The sequence below is a fragment of the Salmo salar genome, chromosome ssa18 (assembly GCF_905237065.1).
Source record: "Salmo salar chromosome ssa18, Ssal_v3.1, whole genome shotgun sequence".
Taxonomy (NCBI): domain Eukaryota; kingdom Metazoa; phylum Chordata; class Actinopteri; order Salmoniformes; family Salmonidae; genus Salmo; species Salmo salar.
In genome coordinates, this window is record NC_059459.1 from 8,587,602 (window position 1) to 8,615,185 (window position 27,584).

The 27,584-nt window shown below is 43.1% G+C and overlaps 1 protein-coding gene across 2 annotated transcripts; it reads left to right on the forward strand.

Moving 5' to 3' along the window:
- The first annotated feature begins 11,248 nt into the window (after positions 1–11,248).
- On the forward strand, positions 11,249–22,089 carry LOC106576800 (cdc42 effector protein 3). Of its 2 annotated transcripts, none has more exons than XM_014154224.2 (2): positions 11,249–11,915; positions 20,269–22,089. In XM_014154224.2, exon 2 carries the CDS (start codon positions 20,541–20,543, stop codon positions 21,573–21,575), a length of 1,035 nt encoding a protein of 344 aa, XP_014009699.1. In that variant the 5' UTR covers positions 11,249–11,915; positions 20,269–20,540; the 3' UTR covers positions 21,576–22,089. The 2 variants fall into 2 exon arrangements, with proteins under 2 accessions (XP_014009699.1, XP_014009698.1); XM_014154223.2 differs by having other exon boundaries at positions 11,249–11,903.
- The last annotated feature ends 5,495 nt before the right edge of the window (positions 22,090–27,584 follow it).

The following is a 27,584-nucleotide window of genomic DNA, read 5'->3' on the forward strand; positions in this document are numbered from 1 at the left end:
CCCAGCCGGGCTAGCTTCAGGCTAATTGGTGCTTGCTCCGGGATGGAAACACTATCCAGGAGTAGTCACCCGGGATTGCGGTTAGCTAGTTGCGAAGATCCAGATGAAAAGGTTCAGAGTTTGCGGTAGGAATCTGGGGATATGGAAAGAAAAATAGGTCCGTTATGTTCTGGTTTGAGTCACGTTGTACGAACAAGCGAGAGCTTTCTGAGCTAAAGGTTAGCTGATGACCGCTAGCAGTGGTTTGCTGGCTGATAGCTGGTAGGTAGTTAGCTGGCTAACTTCAGTTGAAGGATTCCAAATCCGAAGTAAATAGAAATACTTTAGAAAAAAACAGATCCACGCCACATTGGATGAGGCGGGTTGCAGGAGAGTATTTAAAAGTTGAGGTTTAGGAAAATATTTTTAAAAGATATGCGAAGAAAAATATATAAAAAGATACATACAAGGGATACGACAGGACAAAGACAAAGACGTCTGACTGCTACGCCATCTTGGAAAGCTGCATCCTACTCCAATTTAGCTACGTATTGTACACCAGATAATGTGATATAACCAAAGATTTTTGGTAACCATTACTGGATGTTACAGGATTGCCTATACAAAAACAGATAACTGTTTCCCAGAATCGATCACCAATACCAGGTTAGTTGAAGAATCTATGGCAGTGTTTTGTATACTCTAACATCCAGTAATGGATACCAACAATCTTTGTACACCACATAATGCGATATAATCAGTCTGTATCTAACTTAAACTAGATCTATTGACAGGGATAATGAGGCATTTATAACGTTACTGCCTTGATGATTGTATTCGCTTTACAATACCTGTCCCATAGATTTTTGTAGTCTTAAATTATTACTTGGAATAATGATAGCTAAAGCTCACTGTCCCAGAACGACATGCTATCTACCCCTGCTAGCTAGCAACAGGTCTACTTGTTGAAGATAGCTAGCTACATTGCTATGGTTGCTGCATTCTAAGTAAAGTTAGGAGTTATTTTACAGCTTGCATTGATGGTATCATGTTTCTATAACTAGATAGATTACAAATATAAAAAATACTTTACCCATAGCAGTTTGTCGGCTGGAGATCTCTCTCAAGCCGTCACCACAGCTGTGGCCAGCTAGTGAACTTAAAAGTATTGAATTTTTTTAAAAGAATTAACATTGCCAGCAAACGGAAATGTGTTCTGAATAACTAAATATACACTATGTAAAAAACAGCTTTTCCCCCACAAGGGACCGGTCATCTCAAAACTAAAGCAAATATGATGCTTCTGCCCATCACCTATTACATTTGGTTGAGTTTTCAACTAACGTAAATTCAATGTGAAATCAACAAAAAAATGTCACAATATCATTTGATTGGTTATAAGTTGGGTGAAAAAAAAACCCAAAAGCCCTTCGATTGATGATTTTTTTGCAAATCCAATCAGTTTTTCACATTGACTCAACGCCATCAGATATATTTTTGGGGGGTGATGAAATGACATGGAAACATTGATTCAACCAGTTTTTACCCAGTGGGCTGTTCTTGATACATTTAAATACGAGTTTCTATATAATGTTTTATTATGTACATTTCAGTATTATTTTCAGTTGACACACCTGTTTACAGACCACCCTGAAAGCACTGATTGGTCTGAAAATACTGTATACAGCGTGCAGTAGAATGTGTTGATCACTTGGTTGACAGGTGTAGGGTACTGTAAAACAATAAACTGTCCTGTCCTCAAGTGTGAACGCTCGCCAACGAAGTATAGTTTTGTCTATTGTTATAGTTATCGTCCGTGGTGTGGATGAGCCTGGAGGGCATGCAAAACTTTGCAAGTCAAGGTACAATTTTTATATAGGCTACATGAACAGATTTGGAATAAAATTGTGAAAGAGGATGTGACAAAGGGATAATTTTGCCCAATGAAGGTAGGACAAAATAGGCCTACATCAATGGAAGAGTTGTCCCATTCATTCTATAGTTTTAAACTATTTATCAGGGTCGTGAACGGTCCACAGATCAGACTGATGACATAGGATCCGAACACATAATAGTTCACACAGCTGCTTGGAGAGCTGATCACTGTGACCATATAGTAGTGTGTTAAAGGTATTGACCTAAGGGTTGCCCTATTGCCTGGGCCAAGTGAACTGAGCTGCCGGGCAAGTTGAACCTGCTCTGAGTTTGTCCCAGCTGATACCTTTTTTTTTTTAATGAAATCAGCAAAGAATTCCAGTAGGCTCAGCCTAAACTGATCTTTCTGGTTCATCCCATTGTTTAAGTGAAAGACAGAAAAATGTATGGCATTTATGGTAGCCAGTCAAGTTAAGCCTGCTATGTGGTTTCCCCATTAAGAAGGTGATATATTTTTTTTACTGAATTCAAGTAGCCTAACATTTGGGGCTATACTGGGGCTTTTTTTTCAAACCTGCTACTGATAGCGCAAGCAGACCACGACCCCCTATGTCCTATTGCTTTCAGGCATGAGCTGCGTGTCGAAATAGCACCAGAAGTTAATTTTACGCTTCAGCAGTCTATCATACAGCCGGCATGCTTTACGCCCAGGTCACATTAAAATGAATAGGAGCGTCTCGCACTCTGCAAAAGTTACGTGATGTAGCAGGCCAGTAAAAAAAACATATTTTTTAAATACTGCTGACTTGTAGTGCCTTTCAGACCTTAAAGATCGAATCTGCATTTGGGGAAAGAGTTCACCCCAGCGCCTTTGCTTTTATTTTTGTTTTGTTGATGAAACTGGAAAGAGGAGCATCTGGCAGCGTGTAAAAAAAAATTGCACTACATATTCTGATGTTCTATCACACGTGCATTGATGTCCAAGGGGAAAAAAAACAGTGTTCGTAGTTTGTAGTAACTTCTTTGTAGTTGTAATATCCCAAAGTTTCTGTTGATATTGCAACCACACAATTCAAACGCCGGTTCAGACGGTTCACCAGTATGAACAAAATCGCTAACCACTGTATTTGTTCAAGAACTGTTGTCAGCTGAAGATGATAATCTGTTTGCATCTACCAATTTGTCTGTCCAGTATCCAGAAGACCTGTCCACAGAGCTTCCTATACAGTTAGTCTCTTTCCGTGTTAGTTAGAGTTAGTCTCTTTCCAAGTGTTGAGGCCGGTAATTAAGGATAATGAGAGGCTCAATTAAAAATGTTGCAGAACTGCTGTATTTGAAGCACCACTCCCTTCTTCCCAGTTACCCTGATGTTGCTATGGCAATCAAGCTGTTTATACGATCCCTTTAATTGTTGCTTCTGCTGAGAGATAGCTTTTTTTAACAAAAACTCATAACTACCTAAGAAAAGTAGGCCTATTTCAATCTGATTGAAATACATTTCATGTTCAATCAATTGAGTTCTATTTTGCTACTTGTAGGCTACTGTCTGTAATTAGTCTCAATATAACGAACTAAAATATAAAAGCAACATGCACCAATTTCTAAATGTTTACTGAGTTACAGTTTGTATAAGAAAATCAGTCAATTGAAATAAATTCATTAGACCCCCTAATCTATGGATTTCACATGACTGGGAATACAGATATGCATTTGTTGGTCACAGATACCTTCAAAATATGTAGGGGTGTGGATCAGAAAACCAGTCAGTATCTGATGTGACCACCATTTTCCTCATGCAGCGCAACATCTCCTTCGCATGGAGTTGATCAGGCTGTTGATTGTGGCCTGGGGAATGTTGTCCCACTCGTCTTCAATGGTTATGCGAAGTTGCTGGATATCGGCAGGAACTGGAACACGCTGTCATACACGTCAATCCAGAACATCTCAAAAATGCTCAATGGGTGAAATATCTGGTGAGTATGCAGGCCATGGAAGAACAGGGACATTTCCAGCTTCCAGGAATTGTTTACAGATCATTGCTACATGGGGCTGTGCACTATCATGCTGAAACATGAGGTGATGGCGGTGGATGGATGGCACGACAATGGGCCTCCAGAATCTGATCACGGTATCTCTGTGCATTCAAATTGCCATAGATAAAATGCAATTGTGTTCGTTGTCATAGCTTATGCCTGCCCATACCATAACCCCATCGCCACCATGGGGCACTCTGTTCACAACGTTGATTACAGCAAACTGCTCTCCCACACGTCGCCTTACACGTGGGCTGCGGTTGTGAGGCCGGTTGGACATACTGTCAAGTTCTCTAGAACAATGTTGGAGGCGGCTTATGGTAGAAAAATTTACATTCCATTCTCTAGCAACAGTTCTGGTGGACATTCCTGCAGTCAGCATGCCAATTGCAAGCTCCCTCAAAATTTGAGACATCTGTGGCATTGTGTTGTGTGACACAACTGCACATTTCAGAGTGGCCTTTTATTGTCCCCAGCACAAGATGCACCTGTGTAATGATCATACTGTTTAATCAGCTTCGTGACATGCCACACCTGTCAGGTGGATAGATTATCTTGGCACAGGAGAAATGTTCACTAACAGGGATGTAAACAAATTTGTGCACAAAATTTGAGAGAAATAAGCTTTTTATGCGTATGGAACATTTCTGGGATTGTTTATTTCAGCTCATGAAACATGCGACCTACACTTTACATGTTGCTTATATTTTTTTCAGTGAATATTTCATGATATGTACCCTAACATCGGTGATTTAATGCATTTGTATTGGGTAAGCATTGGAACAAGTCGCCTCAATATTTGCAGCCATAGGTGATATATCTCTCTAGGAGCTGATCTGTCCTCACTATTGTGACATAATTCTAATGTTAAGGTAAGTTTTGAATGGATAAAGCTGATCCGAGAGCAGAGTTCAGTTTTTTCCATCCTGTCAGTATGGACACATGCTCCAACAACACACTTAGCGACCGTTCTCTCTGCGTGATGTTTTGGGAAATGCATGTTACGTCTTCGGCCGTTAAAACACTCGTAACCTAAGTTCCATCTCTATCGGGAAACCGGGCCCTGGTCTGTCATAGGAGTGATGGTATAAACGGTAGGTATGTTTTCTGCTATCTACTTTATGTTTTAATTATTATTTTGGGTAGGAGGGTCAATCATTTTTTTTCAAGCGTTCAGAGAAGGTTATTTAGCATTTTCATAGAGGTCTGATGTACCCCTTATTATAAATAATGTAGTCCCTTACTGTTACGCCCTGACCTTAGAGATCTTTTTATTCTCTATTTTTGGTTAGGTCAGGGTGTGACTAGGATGGGTAATCTAGATGTTATATTTCTATGTTGGCCTGATATGGTTCCCAATCAGAGGCAGCTGTCTATCGTTGTCTCTGACTGGGGATCATATTTAGGCAGTTTTTTCCCACCTGTTGTTTGTGGGATCTTAATTTGAGTTAGTGCATGTTGCACCTCTGTCATCACAGTTTGTTATTTTGTTTATAGTTTATTGTATGTCTTGCGAAGTTTCACATATTAATAAAAATGTGGAACGATACTCACGCTGCGCCTTGGTCCTTTTCCACAAACAATTGTGACAGAAGATCCCACCAACAACGGACCAAGCAGTGTGGCCAGGATGAGTGGACATGGGAGGAGATCATGAGTGGAGCAGGGCCCTGGACGCGAAGTGGAGAGTATCGCCGTTCAAGGGAGCAGATGGAGGCAGCAAGAGAGGAACAGCGACGATATGAGGAGTTAGAACGACAACGGAAGCCCGAGAGGCAGCTCCCCCCCCCAACATTTTTTTGGGGGGCACACGGGGAGATTGGCGGAGTCAGGGTTTAGACCTGAGCCAACTCCCCGTGCTTACCGTGGGGAGCGTGTGACCGGTCAGGCACCGTGTTATGCGGCGATACGCACTGTATCTCCAGTGCGCATTCACAGCCCGGTGCGCTCGTTGCCGGCTCCTCGCATTTGCCGGGCTAGAGTGGGCATTCAGCCAGGATGGGCTGTGCCGGCTCAGCGCTCCTGGTCTCCAGTACGTCTCCTCGGTCCAGGATATCCTGCGCCGGCTCTACGCACTGTGTTGCCAGTGTGCCTTCACAGCCCAGTGCGTCCTGTGCCAGCGCCCCGCACTTGCCGGGCTAAAGTGAGTATCCAGCCAGGACGGGTTGTGCCAGCTCTATGCTCCAGACTTCCAGTGCGCCTCCATGGTCCAGTATATCCTGCACCAGTTCTACGCACCAGGTCTCCAGTGCGCCTCCACAGCCCAGTATGTCCTGTGCCTGCTCCTCACACTCTTCCTGAAGTGCGTGTCCCCAGTCAGGCACATGTCACCAGTCTGGTGCCACCTGTCCTGGCTCCACGCACCAGGCCTCCAGTGCGCCTTCCCAGTCCAGAGCTTCCGGCGACAGTTCCCAGTCCAGAGCTTCCGGCGACAGATCCCAGTCCAGAGCTTCCGGCAATGTTTCACAGTCCGGAACTTCCTGAGACGGTCCACAGTCCGGAACCTCCTGAGATGGTCCACAGTCCGGAGCCTCCTGAGACGGTCCACAGTCCGGAGCCTCCTGAGACGGCTTACAGTCCGGAGCCTCCAGTGACGATCCACAACCCGGAGCCTCCAGTGACGTGCCAAGGCCCGGAGCCTCCAGTGACGGTCTGTGGTCTAGAGCCTCCAGCGACGGTCTGCGGTCCAGAGCCTCCAGCGACGGTCTGCGGTCCAGAGCCTCCAGCGACGGTCTGCGGTCCAGAGCCTCCAGCGACGGTCTGCGGTCCAGAGCCTCCAGCGATGGTCTGCTGTCCAGAGCCTCCAGCGACGGTCTGCTGTCCAGAGCCTCCAGCGACGGTCTGCGGTCCAGAGCCTCCAGCGACGGTCGGCGGTCCAGAGCCTCCAGCGACGGTCGGCAGTTCAGAGCCTCCGCAGGGGTTCCCAGTCCGGAACCTTCTGCGCTGATCTACGGCCCGGAGTCTCCGGTGACGATCCACGGTCCGGTTCCTCCGGCGACGATCCACGGTCCGGAGCTTCCGGCGACGATCCTTGAACCAGAGTCGCCACCGAAGATGGCGGATCCGCGAGCGGAGTCTACGTCCCGCACCGGAGCCACCACCGAGGCTAGATGCCCACCCGGACCCTTCCCTATAGAGTCAGGTTTTGCAGCCGGAGTCCGCACCTTTGGGGGGGATACTGTTACGCCCTGACCTTAGAGATCTTTTTATTCTCTATTTTTGGTTAGGTCAGGGTGTGACTAGGGTGGGTAATCTAGATGTTATATTTCTATGTTGGCCTGATATGGTTCCCAATCAGAGGCAGCTGTCTATCGTTGTCTCTGATTGGGGATCATATTTAGGCAGTTTTTTTCCCACCTGTTGTTTGTGGGATCTTATTTTGAGTTAGTGCATGTTGCACCTCTGTCGTCACAGTTTGTTATTTTGTTTATAGTTTATTGCATGTCTTGCGAAGTTTCACATATTAATAAAAATGTGGAACGATACTCACTCTGCACCTTGGTCCTTCTCTACAAACAATCGTGACACTTACTCAGTAGATGTACTCATCTAGATTTGTAATTACAAATCACGTGTAGAAGAGTTCGTCATTGCGGTCTGCACTGATTAAATTTCGTCCAATCTAGCAACCCTCATCCATAGTGTGACTGTGTATCTTCTGGCAAAAGTTATTTTTAGTTGGTTGGTGCAGTAGCAAGCCCTACTGCTCTGTGGTTTCCGGTATTTAACGGTCCCCTTAAAGAAGAGACAGTGGTGTGTTCTCTTCCTCCCCAGATCATGTGCTACCAACTTGTATGCCTCAGTGACATCACCCTGAGCCACACCACCATTATAAAAGGCCTGTATTCACAAGTGTTGTTTAAACAGTGCCAAATGATATCCGTTTAACTTAAATAGAGTGTGGCTCAACTGTAAGCTGTCTACAACAGAATCTGTCCCTATAGTAATTTCAGTAACGGAGCCTTGTATTGTTTAATCTACAGCTGGTTATTACTGGCCCAATCTATTACATAAGATATCATTGCATGCTTGTAATGGATTAATAAATGTATGAATGGAATCGGAGGAGATGGCTGCTGTTTTACGGGCTCTTAACCAATTGTGCTATTTTTCTCTTTATTTGTAACTTATTTTGTACATAATGTTTCTGCCACAGTCTCTTATGACCGAAAAGAGCTTCTGGATATCAGGACAGCAATTACTCACCTCGTACTGAACGAAGATTTTTTCTTTAACGAGTCTGACGCGAAGGATTTCCTTCGGTCACCCGTCAATCGCAGGAGAAAGAGACAGACATCAGCGACGTACAATACCTTTCAAAAGTTTGGGGTCACTTAGAAATGTCCTTGTTTTTGAAAGAAAAGCTAAAAAAAATCCATTAAAATAACATCAAATTGATCAGAAATACAGTGTAGACATTGTTAATGTTGTAAATGACTATTGTAACTGGAAACGGCAGATTTTTTATGGAATATTTACATAGGCGTACTGAGGCCCATTATCAGCAACCATCACTCCAGTGTTCCAATGGCACGTTGTGTTAGCTAATCCAAGTTTATCATTTTAAAAGGCTAATTGATCATTAGAAAACCCTTTTGCAATTATGTTAGCACAGCTGAAAACTGTTGTCCTGATTAAAGAAGCAATAAAACTGGCCTTCTTTAGACTAGATGAGTATCTGGAGCATCAGCGTTTGTGGGTTCGATTACAGGCTCAAAATGGCTAGAAACAAAGAACTTTCTTCTCAAACTCGTCAGTATAGTATTGTTCTGAGAAATGAAGGCTATTCCATGTGAGAAATTGGCAAGAAACTGAAGATCTCGTGCAATGCTGTGAACTCCTCCTTTCACAGAACAGCGCAAACTGGCGCTAACCAGAATAGAAAGAGGAGTGGGAGGCCCCGGTGCACAATTGAGCAAGAGGACAAGTACATTAGAGTGTCTAGTTTGAGAAACAGACGCCTCACAAGTCCTCAACTGGCAGCTTCATTAAATAGTACCCGCAAAACCTCAGTCTCAACATCAACAGTGACGAGGCGACTCCTGGATGCTGGCCTTCTAGGCAGAGTTGCAAAGAAAAAGCCATATCTCAGACTGGTCAATAAAAAGAAAAGATTAAGATGGGCAAAAGAACACAGACACTGGACAGAGGAACTCTGCCTAGAAGGCCAGCATCCCGGAGTCGCCTCTTCACTGTTGATGTTGAGACTGAATGAAGTGCTTTGAAAGGCTGGTCATGGCTCACATCAACACCATTATGCCAGAAACCCTAGACCCACTCCAATTTGCATTCCGCCCCAACAGATCCACAGATAATGCTCTCTCTATTGCACTCCACACTGCCCTTTCCCACCTGGACAAAAGGAACACCTACGGGAGAATACTATTCATTGACTACAGCTCAGCGTTCAACACCGTAGTGCTCTCACAGCTCATCACTAAGCTAAGGACCCTGGGACTAAAAACCCCTCCCTCTCCAACTGGATCCTGGACTTCCTGACGGGTCGCCCCCAGGTGGTAAGGGTAGGTAACAAAACATCTGCCACGCTGATCTGCCACAGTGACCCTCAGGGGTGCATGCTCAGTCCCCACCTGTACTTCCTGTTCACCCATGACTGCATGGCAAGGCATGACTCCAACACAATCATTCAGTTTGCCGATGACACAACAGTAGTGGAGCAGGTTGAGAGCTTCACGTTCCTTGGTGTCCATTTCACCAACAAATGATCATGGTCCAAACACACCAAGACAGTCGTGAAGAGGGCACGACAAAGCATATTCCTCCTCAGGAGACTGAAAAGATTTGGCATGGGTCCTCAGATCCTCAAAGTTCTACAGCTGCACCATCAAGAGCATCCTGACGGGTTGCATCACTGCCTGGTATGGCAACTGCTCGGCCTCCGACCACAAGGCACTACAGAGGGTAGTGCGTACGGCCCAGTACATCACTGGGGCCAAGCTTCCTGCCATCAGGATCTCTATACTAGGCGGTGTCAGAGGAAGGCCCTAAAAATTGTCAAAGACTCCAGCCACCCTAGTCATAGACTGTTCTCTCTGCTACCGCATGGCAAGCGGTACCGGAGCACCAAGTCTAGGTCCAAAAGACTTCTTAACAGCTTCTACCCCCAAGCCATAGACTCCTAATCAAATGGCTACCCATAGTATTTGCATTGTCCCCCTCCCCCTCTTTTACGCTGCTGCTACTCTCTGGTTATTATCTATGCATAGTCACTTAACTCTACCTACAGTACATGTTCATAGTACCTCAATTACCTTGACTAACCGGTGCCCCCGCACATTGATTCTCTACCGGTACCCCCTGTATATAGCCTCGCTACTGTTATTTTACTGCTGCTCTTTAACTTTTTGTATTTTTTATTTTTTACTTAACCAACAACGCAGTTAAGAAAAATAAGTGGTAAGGGCTTGTAAGTAAGCATGTCACTGTAAGACCTACGTCTGCTATATTCGACGCATGCGACGAATAAAATGTTATTTGATTTGATTAGGGCGAGTGAGTTATCAATGTCAAATTTACTTGAGCGGAGGAGTGGGAATTTTGTGATCTGTCCTACGTTGAACATGACAGGATTACTTTTAGTATAGAATTTGGACATGTGAGGACACCCGTTCACTACTTTCCCCCAACATAAACACAGGCATACACGGGAGGCGGCTATCACCCCCTCTTTATCCCCCGTCTCTCTTCTCCTCTTATTCTCTCTCTACCCCCCCTCCCCTCTGATGTCACAACAGAGCAGCAGTGGTTACCAGGGTGATACGTTTTTTGGGGGCAAGAATAGCAGCAGAGCGCTGCAAAATACCTCTTAATTTGTGATGCACAGCTTCCCTATGTCCTTGAGGGCATCAGGTTAGAGGTTTTACAATGCGACAAGAAGATTATGAGAACGTCATTGTCCTTTTCACCTAGCCGCTGTGAAAAGGGACAATAAAACACACACACAGACACACATTTCAATTGGGTATATGGGGATCCCACCAGGAGAGCAGTTTAACAAAAGTATGTCATGTGTTGTCTGGTAGCCAATTAATAACTGTCCTCTGGATCACTGCAGTGCCGCAGAGTCCTGTAGGATTTAGCCTACTCAACCCTGTAGGAAACAGAGAAAATGTTTGGAAGAACATAAAGCATACTGTGCTATGCGGTACAAAGGAGCGAGCCAGAATGTGAATGAATATACCGGTCTGAAAATAGTCAAGGGAAATGGTGGGAGAATGAGTGTCTCAATGTATTTTATGAGAGAGAGAGAGAGAGAGAGAGAGAGAGAGAGAGAGAGAGAGACCCTGAATACAGTGTCTGCTGTATACCCACTAGATTTACAGAGCAGATTGGATCAGATCAAGGCAGAGAGACTAAAGAGGAGAGAGAGAGAGGATAGAGTGGGAAAGTGAGTGAGAGAGCTAAAGAGAGAGAGAGGCAGAGAACAGACAGTTTAAACAACACTGTTTCGGGAAAGGAGGGACTTCCAGCGCAGCAGCAGAGGCAGCTTACTGATCCTCCAACACAGTAACCTAGCTGCTGAGCAGAACTCCAGAGCACCAACCTCACCCTCAGCCTGACCTCTCTCCACCCCAGCAGATAGCTGCCCACTGACGGAAGAGAGAGCAAGAGACACACCAGGGAAAAGGAGAGGATCCCACTCTACCCGTAAAAACGCCTCAAGCTGTGGCTAGGGGAGCAGACAGACAGACACAGGTGCTGCAGACGGCGGTGAGAGAGGGTTAGGAGGAGGAGATTACAGCTCCAGAGCGGAATAGCTAGATCGAACCTGAGAGAAATTCCAAAAACAGCTGTCTGGCAGACATCCCTCCCGAGAGCAAGTGGCGAGAGCAGGGCGGCCCCAGGGCAGAGACAACAGTCAGTCAACCCCAGTGAGTTTGGGAACCACACGCCACACACACCTCTTTAGCAGTCAGCACGAGGACTGCAGACCTTCAGGAGGACAGTGGACACCTTTTGACAGGAACCAGGAGCTTATCCCAGGAATTACACAAGGTGAGGGAAAGGGTGAGCAAGGTTTAAGACTTGTTAGTGTGTAATGTGTAGAATATCTCTGGCATCATATCATGTACAGGGATTTGGTACATTACAGTAAAACCTTCAATGGGACTAAGTATTCAAAGGGACGATGTTGCTGTTAGCGTGTGTCTCTGTGATTCACCACTGTTTAATGTGGTAATTAGTGTTCAGTTATGGATATAAAGAGTGCAGGGGTATGTTACACCAGCGCTCAGTGCGTTTGTCCAGCCAATGTTCTTGCACTACATGACAAGGGGTGAGCAGTTCGGGGCAACCTGACACCACTTCTTTCTTTCCTAGAGGGGACATTTTAAGCCAGGCAACACACTTCTGACATGTTGAGCTTTGCGTTAATCTCCCGAGTGAACAGATTTTATTTTTAGGTTTTCGCAAGGTTTTTGGAGGGTTTTTGGAGTGGCTCATCAGACTGCACTCATCACATTACCAGTGAGTGGTTGTGTTGTCATTCCCTTCATGTCTTTTCTGCTTTGATATGATTTCCTGCCTGACCCTTGCCAAGGACAACTGGGCAGAACCCACGCTAGCGGGTGGCACGGGGTAAACGCTGACGGCTGGGGTGGGGTGGTACAGAGGAGGGGAGAGTCAGACAGATCAAATACACCACCCTGCCATTCTATTACACTCCCACCACAGCCACACCAGGCCCCAAGAGGAACAACTGCCTATAATTGAGGTTTCTTTATGTAACAAAACAGCTCGGACCAAGTCATCTTAGGGCTACCATTACCCTCTGCTGTGGTATGCCCAAGTTCTTTTTTTAATTGCGGACGAAAAGAAAATGGACGATCTATTCATGGTCATGTCAGAATTTAAGAGGTTAAAAGGTTAGAGTTTAAAATATAAACACGGGCTATAACCTCCTAGCCCAACATACATACAGTACATCAAAATATATGACTATGTTTTTACAAAACTACATGTTCAGCGACCATGAAATCCCTAAAAACCTTGATATCCCACTAATGCTAGTATGAGACAAACATTTGCTTGAAGGAAGGATTGTGATGGTTCCTTTTTTTTGAAGAAAGGTTAATGGCTTAAATAGGTCATATTGTGAGCCGGAGTGTGTGCAGCTTCAATGCTTAACGTAGGCCTTTCTAGGTTCGTCACGCATGTGATGCATTTCTGTGTACAGTGAGACCAAACTGTAAAGTGTCATCATGGGCACTTGTTTAGAATACAGCACACTTACACAAGCTCTAATAATAAGCTGACGCAGATAGTCGAAACAGCCGGTTGTGAGGAGACGAGAGATGGGGATCCATAACCGGACCCCAGGGCCCTCACCCAAACTCATCTGTCCATTACCCAAAACCCTCAGCGCTTCCCTAGTCTACTACAACCCTCTCTGCTTACAATAGCTAATCCCCTTAACTGGACCTTGCTTTGCATTACATGGCATTCCCCATGTCTGTAACGAACCCAATGCTGTCCTTAGAGGCTGGAACTGCTCCAGCTCCCCCATCATTCCTGCATAGATACATACAGCTGACCCAATGACACAGAAGCTTTATTCGCCACTCTCGATGATTGGACCGGTGCTCAGCAACCACTTGTGAGGAAGGCGCCAGCAGATGCCCCCCCCCCCCCCTTCCCCGGAGGTGTAAATGAAAACCCTTGACCGCATTCTGCAGTGGCGTCGCGCCGGGCCCAGGGCTGGCAACGAACATTTGCTGCTCTCGCTGCTCCTTTTGGGCTCTGTTCCAAAAGTACAGTGTGAATCTGGCCTTGAGTAGGAGTTAGACCAGTACGCACCTCCTCAACAATTTCACAACCAGTGAAAGTTCCAGTTTAAATATTTATATCAGATATTTTGGCTTTTTATACAGCTTCCGTCGTCTATTAGTTATCCTGTCAGAATAACGTTTTTAATAAAAAATATATAAATATTAGCCCTTCTTTGGGGGTTTTTGATACATACACACACACACATTTACATACATGGTACTTTTTTTTGCACAGTTACAGTACATAACAAAGACTTAGTTTTTTATATATACACATATTTTGGATAGTTAGTACTTAGACATCTATATAGTGTTTTCAGTAATAACTATTACCGATCACGAGCTTTTTAAACCCAGCCCTCTGATACTCTTAGCAACATCTGCAGAGCTGAAATTGTTGTAGCCTTCATATATATAACATTCCGTCGGTGGCAAGAATTTTGTATAATCATTTACATTGAAAAACTCAGTGTTGAATCAAGCGTTGTTTTGTATATCAGTTCATACCCCATGTGTCATATTTATATCAGATATTTTGCTTTTATACAGCTGGCGTCCGCTATTAGTTATCCTCTCAGATAAACAGAGTTAGCTGACTGAGCTGAATACCACTTCCTTTTTAATTAACTAGTGGCCTCTGACATTCCAATCATGCCTGCCAAATGCAGCCAAACTCCACTCCGCCACCAGAATGATCAGTTTGAAGGTCATCCGCTTTTCGGACACCAGCTGACATTACATGGGCAACGGCTGTTGACCTTGATTTAGATGCATATCGGATGTCTATCTATACTATCAATAGTATAACTCTGTAGAAATCTTCCACCAAGCCAAATTTCCCATTGTTGGACTAGAGGGAATTTGGCTAGGATGAGGAATTCTATATAGGGACTAAACAGCTGATTACAAAAAAAAAACACAGTCATCCATCATAATACAATGGATTTCCCATGACACTTGAGAATAGCGGATCTGTATTCCATCCGCACAGACCCAGCAGGTGGTCTGGCTTTGATGCAAGGGCAGTCCAATAATCAATAAGTATGTCAGACTGTAGCTGCCTAAGCCAGTGACCGTCTGCAGTATGGGAATGTAATATATGGTAGGTAACGCGGCTGCAGTTGCAATCACAGCACAGAGTACATACGTTGGAATGAACCCATGAGAGGAAGGGTTTAGGATTTGGAGGTTTGCTTTTCTCTGACTTCCTATCGGAAACCAGCCGCAGTGGGCCTCAGCTGTCAAGGTCAACTGAGAAAGAGCACTATGGAGAGAGGCAGAGAGAGAGAAAAGGAGATGGGAAAGGAAGTCAAATGCTATGCGAGGCAGGGGATCTTTGTTTTCTTTTCTGTCCCTTTAAAAAAAAAAAATTGACAGTCTGTTGTTCATCTTTCTCTCTTTCTCAATATCTCCCTGTCAGACGCACAGCAAACAAACACATGGCGCATGTTCAAACCTTCTTGCTATCTCTCCTGAGCCTAGTCAAGCACCTCATACAAACACTTACACTCTCTCCAACACTAACATGCACACAGCCCGTAAGAGAGCAGTGTTGCCCTTCAGACCCACTCACACATATTCTGCATCCTTCCACCCTGCTTGCCATGCATATATATATATATATACAGTATATAGCCACAGTGCTTGTTAAGTGACACATTTACTTGTGTTGTAATGCCCACCACCCCCTCCAAGTGAGAACATTCTCTGAACCAATTCATATGCTCGAAAATATGTTCAGTTTTTGGCACTTTGGTTTTGTATTGTTTGAGTAAGTAAGTCTTCCAATAATGTATGTATGACCATTGCTGTATTAGACTTAAGAATGTAGAGGTGTGATGGGAAATGCAAATGCCAATATTGCTTCACTCAATGGGAAGTAAAAATATTTTTAATACAGGAAACACTGATGTTATCATTTAATGGTGGGCAATGGTGATATTATCATTCATTTAGTCTAGGCACCAAATGCCTCTGGTTGAAAGAGACTACTGTGTCTGTCGTCTTCAAAGTTATACAGGTATCCGGTCTGCAGTCCAGATAAACACCATGCCAAGTGTCCATGGCTGTCCCCACTAAACATGTACCATGGATAAATGTGAATTTGTGAATTTTTATTAGGATCCCCATTAGCTAACACCGTATTTTCCTGGGGTCCAACACCAATTAATAAGATATTACAAAAAATTACAAATGAATACTTTACAAACATTTAACAAGAGAACACAGACAATTAAAATACCTGACAGTAAACACATTTAACATTCGGTTGATGCTTTCTATTTCCTGCCCAGTCATATGGTTTATCGCATTAGATGTTCTTAAAAAAAAAATTCGAAGGTGGATTTACTTTTTGCCTGAGGAATATGGATTGGTAAAGCGCTCTATTCAGCTATGGCTCTATATAAAACTGTAGATTTAAGGCGATTTGTCCTTGGCTTGGGTTGTCTTAGATGCCCTGAATTTACCTGTCTAGTTTGGTGGTTATGTGTGTTGCTAGTATGTACTAACTGGCCTGAAAAATATTGTCGTTTTTTGAAAAATATAACATTCCTAAAGAAAATCAGAATACTGTATATTCATTTGTTTTCAACGTGAAGCCATGAGAGATTGTGACGCATTTGGATAATATTCATATGGATAGAGCAATGAAGAGGTAATCTGGCAGCCCTGTTTTGAGCGATTTGGAGCTTTTTATATCTTTCTTTGCTGCAGATGACCATATAACTGGACAGTACTCAAAGTGTGATAGAACCAGGGATTGAATCACCTGATTCAGAGTGCTAGATGTTACATAATCTGAACATTTTCTTGAAACAGAAATTCCCGTACCCATCTTAATAACAATGTTATTTATGTGTTCTGCCCATGATAAAGCTGGGTCAAACATGATAACTTGTAGTTTCATTTTTTTCACTTGCTCTACCTTACGTTCTATTCACAGACAAATTAAATTGGGGATCATCAGCAAGCATATATTTTGAACCCAATACATTTAGTTTTATAAACACCAATTTGTTCATATCAACCCACTCTGACACCATTCTTAGTTCACTACTCAGTACACCTGTTAGCTCATTATATTCTGATGCTGCGATAAATATTGTAGAGTCATCAGCATACATGGCCACTCTTGCTTTGTTCAATACTGAAGGTAAATCATTAGTAAAGCTAGAGTAGAGAAGTGGGCCTAGGCAGCTTCCTTGAGGATCACCACAGTGTATATCTTTACTGTTTGAAAAACTACCATTAAAGAACACTTTTTTGCCTTCTCCTGGATAGATAGCTTTCCATCCAGGATAGAGCTGCAGACTTAAAACCATAATATTTGAGTTTACCTAGTAATAGCTCATGATGAATTACATCAAAAGCAGCACTGAAATCGAGCAACAAGGCACTAACTAACTTCCTATCAACCATACTCTTTAAACAATCATCTGTCATTTGTGCTAAGGAAGTACTCGTAGAATGCCCTTTTTTGTATGCATGCTGAAAACAAGTTACATGAGAAATAATCCTTGATTTGTACAGATACAATGTTTTCCAATAATTTACTTAACGCAGGCAGCAAGTTTATAGGATGACTATTAGGACGAGTGAATGCAGATTTTTTTATCCTTAGGTAGTGGAATAGCCTTTGACTCTTTCCAGACTTCTGGGCACACCCCATACATTAAGCACTTATTAAAAATATGAGAGATTGGGGTAGATATTTGGTTAGCTGTAACTCTAAGCAATATGGCATCAAGATTATCTGTACAAGGTGAATTGTCATCCGAAAGAGACAACAGCATCCTTTCCACCTCTTCCCTTTCTACTTGGTGAAATTCAAACACGCATTGCCTCTCCTTCATGATCCAATCTTTTCTAAGGGTATATGACATGGAGCATTCAGTTGGAATCCTAGAATTCCTCAACTTGTCCACTTTGCCTGTAAAATATTCATTAAAGTAGTTTGCGATGTTTTGTGGTTTTGTATTAATATACCCTCTGATTCAACAAAAGAGGAGGACATGTTCGAAATCCTACCCATAATAGCATTCAACATTCTCCACAGTTTTTCCCGTCACCCTTTACTACAGTATATCAATTTTGTGCCGATACAAGATTTCTTAATTTACAATCATTTGCTTATCAAACAGAGTGCCAGATTTATCTGCTGCTTTTTTGGCATCATAACGTTGAATCATTACATTTCTCAGCTCATCATCAATCCATGGGGCACCGCTTGACCTCACAGTGCATTTTCTTAAAGGGGCATGCTTACCAGCTATACCCATGAATATAGTTGAAGTCGGAAGTTTACATACACCTTAGCCAAATACATTTAAACTCAGTTTTTCACAATTCCTGACATTTAATCCTAGTAAATATTCCCTGTTTTAGGTGAGTTAGGATCACCACTTAATTTTAAGAATGTGAAATGTCAGAATAATAGTAGAGAGAATTATTTATTTCAGGTTTTATTAATTTTTCAGGTTAATTTTTGGTTAATTTTAATGACTCCAACCTAAGGTTATGTAAACTTCCGACTTCAACTGTAATTTCATAAACAAAATGAGTGACATTTCAGGATCATCTAACCATTGCACATTCTTAATCTCATCCACAAATGAGTCCTGATTGAACCCTCTGTAGGACCTTCGGTAGATTACCTTAGGGCCAGCCTTTGGTATTTTATTTTTCCTTGTGAGTGTAACCAAGTTATGATCAAAATCAAATCAAATTTTATTGGTCACATACACATGGTTAGCAGATGTTAATGCGATTGTAGCGAAATACTTGTGCTTCTAGTTCCAACAACAACTACCTTTTACACACAAGTGTAAAGGAAGGGAATAAGAATATGTATATTTAAATATATGGATCACTACAACCTAGTGCCAATGATACAGCTTTAGAACAACGTTCACCCATGTTAGTAAAAATGTGATCGATACAAGTTGATGATGTGATACCGGACCTATTAGTGAACGTTCTGGTTGGTAATTTCAAAACGTGGGTCAGGTTACATACATTGGCAACGGGAGGGAGTAGAGGGAGCAAGTAACTAGCTTACTTGGAGAGCCTCTAATAAGGAGTGTGCCTGTTGGCTGCAGTATGTCCCGTTAGAATGTGGATATTTTCTCAGTCAAACTTTTTTGGGTGGATTAGGACGCCCAGGCACTTTTGTGCCATGTTGCACTCTGTCGGCGAGGGTCGCTGCTGACAGACCTCTCACAAGTAAATATGTATATAACTGAGCAAGCACTCTCTCCCTCTTTCTACTCTCTCCTCTCTATTGCTCCCTCTACTCCCTACCCCTTTATCTTCGCCTGTTCCACTCTTCCTGTTCAGTGTCTTTTTCTCTTTCTCTGTGGCTGCTAGATTCTGTCAGGCAACACATAGTTTTCTCCTTTCTCAATTCATCCTCAGCAAGCGTTACTGCAAGTACAGCTAAATCATATGCGTACATTGCAACACAATGGCCTCGAATAGATTCATTTATAAAACAGTTATAAGCAAACATTTGGAAAACAATCTACAGTAATACCTCTTGACAATTATGATTATCCTCCTGATGGATTGTAGACTTATCCCACTGGGCACAAACTGGCTGAATCAACTTTGTTTCCACATAATTTAAAAATGCAATGTGATTACATTGAATCAATGTGGAAAACTGATTGGATTCGCAAAAAGTCATCAACGTAAAGGAATTTGGGGGATTTGTATTTTTTTCACCCAACTTTTTACCTAAATCCAATGACATGGTACATTTTGTTTGTTGATTTCACATTAGTTGACAATCACCTGTACATCAAAACTAGAGGTTGAACTGATGACAGCCCAGTGGGTTGACTGGTATTTCAGTCAAAATTACGATTGAAACAGAACGTCCAGCTATCAAAGTAAAAACAAATAAGCATCTGCATCCCCCTCTTTTAAAATCCTCCCTTAATCCCGTGTAGCCCTCCTCCAACCGTTAGTTCTCCTAACTCCTCCCTTCCCTCTTTCTCTGCATCGCTTCAAACCCCCCTCTTTCCCTCTTGGTGCGTGTCTGGGCAGTAGCCCTCTCCTCCATCGTCTGCCTTGCTCTTATCCTACTAAAGCCCTCTCGCCTCTCTTTGCCCAATCTGCTGTCCAACTGTTCCATATTAGCACATGTAGGAGGCGGCAGCCTTGGGGGGCCTCGTAAGGATCTGAGCAGATGGGCCTGAGCCTGGGCTTCAGTTCACCAGGCCTTGCCCTCGAATCTCATATGGCCTTTACGCTCTCCAAATGCAGGGGGATGAGGGGAACTGGGGGATGAAAACATTCCGTTTTTGCCCACGATTTATTTTGGGGTCTTGTGTAAGTAGCTTTATATTGTTATTTGAATGGGGATTGACATGAAGTGTAGATCATCAGTGACAGACCAGTTGTGATTCTAGGGAAGAAGTTGGAGAAATGTCTATGTATCAACATTTTATTGGAATGTAAAATGTAACATTGACTCAAGCATCTTGGCACAACATACCCCAGATTTGACTAATAGACTGATAAACTGTGCATGTTTAGGGGAAAAACTGGATCAAATATCTGATCTCCTTTTGTTCTCTTTCTTTCCTCAGAAAAGTGGCTGGTTGACCGCTCTGCAACCTCATAGACAACACTGGTGAGAATTTGGACTCCTGATCAACTTGGATTTCCTGATTAATGACACAAATATCAAAGCTATTTTCGGAGCAGCGCAAGACAACACAGCCATTTCTTTGAGAATGTAATTTCCTCATCTCCCCAGGGAGACCTTGTGTTGAGTGTGAAGTTCTTCACCAATCCTAAAGTTGCAGGAGTGTCGTCGTCTTTGTCCTTTATCTCTGAGCTCTATTCGACAGTGACCACCATGCCTGCCAAAGCACCCATCTACCTGAAGTCCACAAATAGCAAGAAAGGCAAGAAGTGTCGTCTGAGAGACATCCTGTCCCCAGATATGATCAGCCCACCGCTGGGGGACTTCCGCCACACCATCCACATCGGAAAGGGCGGTGAGAGGGACGCCTTCGGGGACATGTCCTTCCTCCAGGGAAAGTTTGAGCTCCTGCCTGGGAAAGGTGAGGTGTTCCGTCCGCAGTACAGCATCCACAACGAGTTCCTGCGGGCCAACAGCGCATCTGACGCCCAGTTTCCCGAGACACCCTCTCCCGTTCTAAAGAACGCTATCTCGCTCCCTTCAATTGGGGGGAGCCAGGCCCTCACCCTACCCCACCTCTCCACCGCCGTGTTCTCTATGCCCGCTACGGACCCCCTGGGTTGCATGGTAGGGCGGGTCCCTACCTCTCCGCTGGGGAGCCCAGACGGGGCTGGCATCCTGGAGATTCAAACCCTGTTGCGTTCCATCGAAGTCTTCAGCAGCGACCCGACCAGACATCTGACAGAAGTCACAACCAAACCAGACGTCCTGCTGGATCTGATAGAGAAACCAGAGAAGCCAAAGACGAAGAAAGTCTCCAAAAGTAATCATAAAAAGCACAATGGTGAAAACGGGTATGAAAAGCCTTCACCTACCTATTACATCAATGGCAACAGCAATGGTAATGGTGGCTTCAATGGGAACAGCAATGGCATCTTCAATAGTAACAAAGGCTTCAACGGCAATGACAACCGCAATGGCTTTAGAAGCTTTAACAATGACATTACCCTCCGCTTCGAGAAAAAGCTTTCTGATTGCAATGGAGACTGGGTGGACAGGGACAGCGGGGTGGACGAGGGGCGCCTTTGCGACTTTGACTTTGAGTTCTCCAAGGACAAGAGTGTGTCACAGTATTCAATCTCCCACATCACTGGGTCACTTCTGTCACTTGAGCTCGATTTGGGCCCCTCCATTCTTGATGATGTACTCAACATCATGGGTGACCCCAAGGCAAAGAGCAGACCTTGAGCAATGCCAAAGCTGAAGAGGTGAAAGGGAAATACAGACCTTGAGAGAAGTATGAGAAATGTCTCACAAACCTGTCAAGATACAGTCCATGGCATGTGGAGAGCTGCTTATGTCCTTATTTTCCAAATAAGTTTCTAATTTAGCTTCTTTGCAGTCTCAATGCTTTTATTTTTTGTGCGTTGTGCTACCAGTATTGAGAGATGCATGTGCTATTGAATTACTACTAAACCAAAGCCATTGTGCCTTTTATTTTGCAATTCAATTAAGATTAAAGGGTAGTTTAGTGTTCTTATCCCGGCTTTTGCTGTAGATAAAAAAGGTTGCTTTGATACACAATCTAAAGCCCTGTTTCTCTGTAAATATAATGCATCTTGTTTGACTTTTAACATGTTTATCAAAGCACTGTTTTGTTTGTCACACAACCATATTATTAACAATACTACAAAGAATCCTATGCATAATATACAGTACTTGTGTTTTTATTACATGGCATTAATAAATACAATGTGTCCTATTTCCCTCTACTTTTTTCAAAAGAGTGAAATAATATGTGATTGTGCAAAGTTGTATCATTGATGGTATGATACAGTATATTTCAGAGAAAAAGACAGGTTTGCGAGTAAAAGATGGAGAAACTCAAAGTGAAGACGATAAGCCTACACAGTACAGTACACTTGGAAAGTGAGAAAGACGAGCAAAAAGCGAGAAGGTGTGAGAAGAGATGCAAAGCGGAAACAGACCCGAGAGAGTGGAAAAAAAAGAGAAGGACAGAATAGAGTTCTTTCTCATCTTCTGGCATTCTTTACGTTCTCCTTCACTGCCCTGCGGTGGGAGCACTGGTGGGAGAGCACTCAACCAGGCGCCTGCTCCGTTTGTCTGCTTGCGGACGGGACAAGCAGAGGAGGGGTCTTTAAAATTCCCTACATTCCAGTAACGAAGCACAAGCATCCAGGAGCGGGCATAAATCAGCTGTTTAGAGTTGTTGTATAATGGGTTGTAAAAGTGTCTCATAAGACAGGCAAACATTGTTTTGTTCCGTGCAAAGAGATGGATTGCAGCTCTCCTCTGTCTTTGATCAAGAGGGTGTAGACCTAGTGGTGTTGAAGCAACATTCTGATTTGGCAAGCTCCCCCCTCTCTGCCACTCTTCCATACCCTGTAGTTTATCTCCATCCTCCATCTCCTCTTCTGGTCTCTTAGTGGTCACATGCAGCCTAAGTGTCCCTCCACAGTGCCTCATCATATGTCTTTAGAACCACCTCCTGTGACTTGCTAACTCAAGTCCCCGTATCATGTTAAGCAGCAATGTAAACAAGTAGCTCCATGCTTTTCACATGCTACAGTACATCCCATTTGATTGTGTTTGTGTTCGAAAGCTAATTTCACAAGCAAGTCATGAGTTTGGTTTGGTAGGTTGCTTCCATTTTCGTAGAGGAATCAGTAGATGTGGTAAATTTCCCCAAAGTTTTTGTAGACCTCAATATGTCCGTAAGCAACCATGGAAAGCCCAGTTCAGGGCGTCTCACGCCAGATGTGAGGAGAAACATGCACATTTCACCGCCCGTCATGCAAAACTCATATGCTAGCCTTAGCCAGCGGAAATTCCCTGGTTGAGTGGTAAAGAGTTGAGTGGTTGAGTGGCATATTCAACTTTTGTAGTGTCGAGCACAATTTCTGAGCACTAGTTATGGAATCCTTGCTGCTGAGGATGAGGTAATGACTGTTTATACCTGCGATGGTACATCCATTGAGTTGATGACAGATTTCAGTGGACAGGTGTGTACCCATATACAGTTGAAGTCAGACGTTTACATACACCTTAGCCAAATACATTTAAACTCAGTTTTTCACAATTCCTGACATTTAATCCTAGTAAATATTCCCTGTCTTAGGTGAGTTAGGATCACCACTTAATTTTAAGAATGTGAAATCTCAGAATAATAGTAGAGAGAATGATTTATTTCAACTTTTATTTCTTTCATCACATTCCCAGTGGGTCAGAAGTTTACATACACTCAATTAGTATTTGGTAGCATTGCCTTTAAATTGTTTAACTTGGGTCAAACGTTTTGGTTAGCCTTCCACAAGCTTCCCACAATAAGTTGGGTGAATTTTGGCCCATTCCTCCGGACAGAGCTGGTGTAACTGAGTCAGGTTTGTAGGCCTCCTTGCTCACACACACTTTTTCAGTTCTGCCCACACATTTTCTATGGGCTTGAGGTCAGGGCTTTGTGATGGCCACTCCAATACCTTGACTTTGTTGTCCTTAAGCCATTTTGCCACAACTTTGGAAGTATGCTTGCGGTCATTGTCTATTTGGAAGACCCATTTGCGATCAAGCTTTAATTTCCTGACTGATGTCTTGAGATGTTGTTTCCATATATCCATAGAATTTTCCTGCCTCATGAAGCCATCTATTTTGTGAAGTGCACCATTCCCTCCTGCAGCAAAGCACCCCCACAACATGCTTCATGGTTGGGATGGTGTTCTTCGGCTTGCAAGCCACCCCCTTTTCCACCAAACATAACAATGGTCATTATGGCCAAACAGTTTTATTTTTATTTCATCAGACCAGAGGATATTTCTCCAAAAAGTACGATCTTTGTCCCCATGTGCAGTTGCAAACTGTAGTCTGGCTTTTTTATGGCGGTTTTGGAGCAGTGGCTTCTTCCTTGCTGAGCGGCCTTTCAGGTTATGTCGATATAGGACTCATTTTACTGTGGATATAGATACTTTTGTACCTGTTTCCTCCAGCATCTTCACAAGGTCCTTTGCTGTTGTTCTGGGATTGATTTGCACTTTTCGCACCAAAGTACATTCATCTCTAGGAGACAGAACACGTCTCCTTCCTGAGCGGTATGCCGGCTGCGTGGACCCATGGTGTTTATACTTCAGTACTATTGTTTGTACAGATGAACGTGGTACCTTCAGTCGTTTGGAAATTGCTCCCAAGGGTGAACCAGACTTGTGGAGGTCTACAATTTTCTTTCTGAGGTCTTGGCTGATTTCTTTTGATTTTCCCATGATGTCAAGCAAAGAGGCACTGCGTTTGAAGGTAGGCCTTGAAATACATCCACAGGTACACCTCCAATTGACTCAAATTATGTCAATTAGCCTATCAGAAGCTTCTGACATCCTTTTATGGAATTTTCCAAGTTGTTTAAAGGCACAGTCAACTTAGTGTATGTAAACTTCTGACCCACTGGAATAGTGATACAGTGAATTAATTGTAAGTTAAATAATCTGTCTGTTAATAATTGTTGGAAAAATGACTTGTGTCATGCACAAAGTAGATGTCTTAACCGAATTGCCAAAACTATAGTTTGTTAACAAGAAATTTGTGGAGTGGTTGAAAATCAAGTTTGAAAAACTTGACTCCAACCTAAGGGTATGTAAACTTCCGACTTCAACTGAATGTGAACACTGCTGTTTACAAAAGGTGCTGTGGTTGCAGTATGGTGTGATATTTTGCATTCCTTTGAAAGTTAAAAGGCTTTGCGTCAGAACAAATAATTACCAGAGACTGATTTCACGTCCGGAAAATACTGAAAACTTTTTAATTGTCTGTAATGTGTTATAAAAGGTTCCTGTCGTATACTAATTATTATTACTATTATTTTTAATGCTTTCAAATTTCATGTGAGACATTCCATTTGTGTGTTTGTGGGATTGTTTAAGTTTGTTGTCTAGTTGTGAAGCCTTGTACAGCTTCTGGTCTCGACCATGCTGCTTATCAGTCACTAAGGTGCTGGGTTAGGGCTGCCAATTGTCTTTTTGTCTTTCATCATACATATTTGTTTAGTATGTATTATTTTTATTATAAATAAAAAGAAAAATCCCCTTTTTCTCCCCAATTTTGTGATATCCAATTACAGTCTTGTCCCATCACTGTAACTCCTGTACAGACTCAGGGAGAGGCGAAGGTCGAGAACCATGCGTCCTCCGAAACACTCACTGCTTCTTGACACACTACTCGCTTAACCCGGAAGCCAGCCGCACCAATGTGTCAGAAGAAACACCATACAACTGGCGACCGAAGTCAGTGTGCATGCGCCTGGCCCGCCACAAGGAGTCGCTAGAGCGCGATGGGACAAGGACATCCCAGCCGGCCAAACCCCCTCCTAACCTGGAAAACACCCCATGGGTCTCCCAGTCAAGGCCAGTTGCGACACAGCTTGGGATCAAACCCGGGTCTGTAGTGACACCTCAAGCACTGTGATGCAGTGCCTTAAACTGCTGCACCACTCGGGAGGCCCAGTCAGATGTTTTTAAAATCTCAACTACAGGCCTCATATAGCCTGTACTGCCTGTCTCAATCCCCAAATTGCCAACTCTCTGTGCTGATCTACCCAAAAATCATGCAAGAAGAATAAATAATGCCAGGGATTGTGCATATTTATATAGAAGGTAGAAAATAGCCTTGTTGGACTGTGTTTTATGACCGGGGGGTTCAGGGCCAAAGCAGGGCTGGATCAACCCAGGGTTCAACTCTCCACTATCACAGCTGCTTTTCCTCAACCTCTATGTATGCTACAAACAAAGTAAAGATAGATAATCACGAACCAAATGGATACATTTAGCATGTGATACACCCACAGACATATAACTAAATAGAACAATATCCCTACTTGTTTCTGTGACTCGATCTTGAATTCACTGCCTGTTTTCGAGCTCAGACTCAAGTGCCTTTCAAATGCAATTACTATAAATGTTTGGCCCAAACGCAGTTATTTTCCATGTTTTCACCACATGGAGCCAGACAAACACAGTCATTATTGCTAGGGAAAAAGGGTGTGTTGTAATTGGTTTAGCCAGATTAGTGACACTCCAGAAGGAGAGAGAGGTGACACGGGCGTCGACAGATTCTGCTCTACCTGGAGCCCTGTAATTGTCTGTTGGTCGCTTGACAAAAATAGCAAATACTTAAAGGCCCAATACCGCCATTTTTATCTCAATATCAAATAATTTCTGGGTAACAATGAAGTACTTTATTGAGATTGTTTTCAATTAAAATGATAAAAAAATAGCAAGAGCAATTTTCTCAAGCAAGAATTTTGCTAGGACTATCTAGGAATGGTCTGAGTAGGGAAGGGAAACTGAAAACTAGCTGTTATTGGCAGAGAGGTTTGGAACTCTTTCTTATTATTGGTCTATTTACTAACTTACCGCCTTGCGTTGTCACCAGGCAGGCTAAAACTCCATACCACCACAACAGGCTGAAATGTATTTTCAAACAGCTCCTACACTAAAAGGGCATTATCATAATTTTCACAATTTCATGGTATTATTCCAACCTCATTGTGTGGAAATATGTATAATAAATGCACAGAAATCACATGTTTTACTGCACTGGGCCTTTAATCACTCAATTCTATTTTTTGTGACTTTGGTGCCGTGGGTTGGCAACGTGGTGACAATAAGAAGTCTGTGGAAAAGGGAGGAATTAACTGGAAAAATATGTTTATTCACTTGCCTGTTACATGGAATTCTAGTTGAGACAAACAAACAAAGTAGTTTATAGACATTTTTTTAACATAATGGAGGTATTAGTCATGTGTAGCTGGGCTCATGGATCAGTAAACATTCCCTCCTATGATAAGCCAAATATAGTGGCTAAACTGGCTATTTCTTTTATGCATGCAAAAATCCCATAATTCCTACGTAATGTGACATGTAAAACATTTACTGCTAAGCTTGTTTTCACAAAGAATGTTCTAGTTCATCACAAATGTTGATAAATCGTTCGTGGTTCTCAAGAAACTGCCTCTCGCTTCAAATACCCCAACATAACATTTGAGATCATGGGAGTCCAGCTCTCTCCTGTTTCTGTTTCCTGGACTAAGGTGAAGCTGTCAGGTTTCAGGATGAATAAGCTTTGGCCCATGGGCCAGGTGTGCCAAAGAAAGCATAACTCAAACCAAGACAAATTTTTCCACCACCTCTCAGACAGCCCAGAATAATGTGTGCAGTGTCTTTCACATAGAGGTGTTACTTACAGAGTCCCTCATAG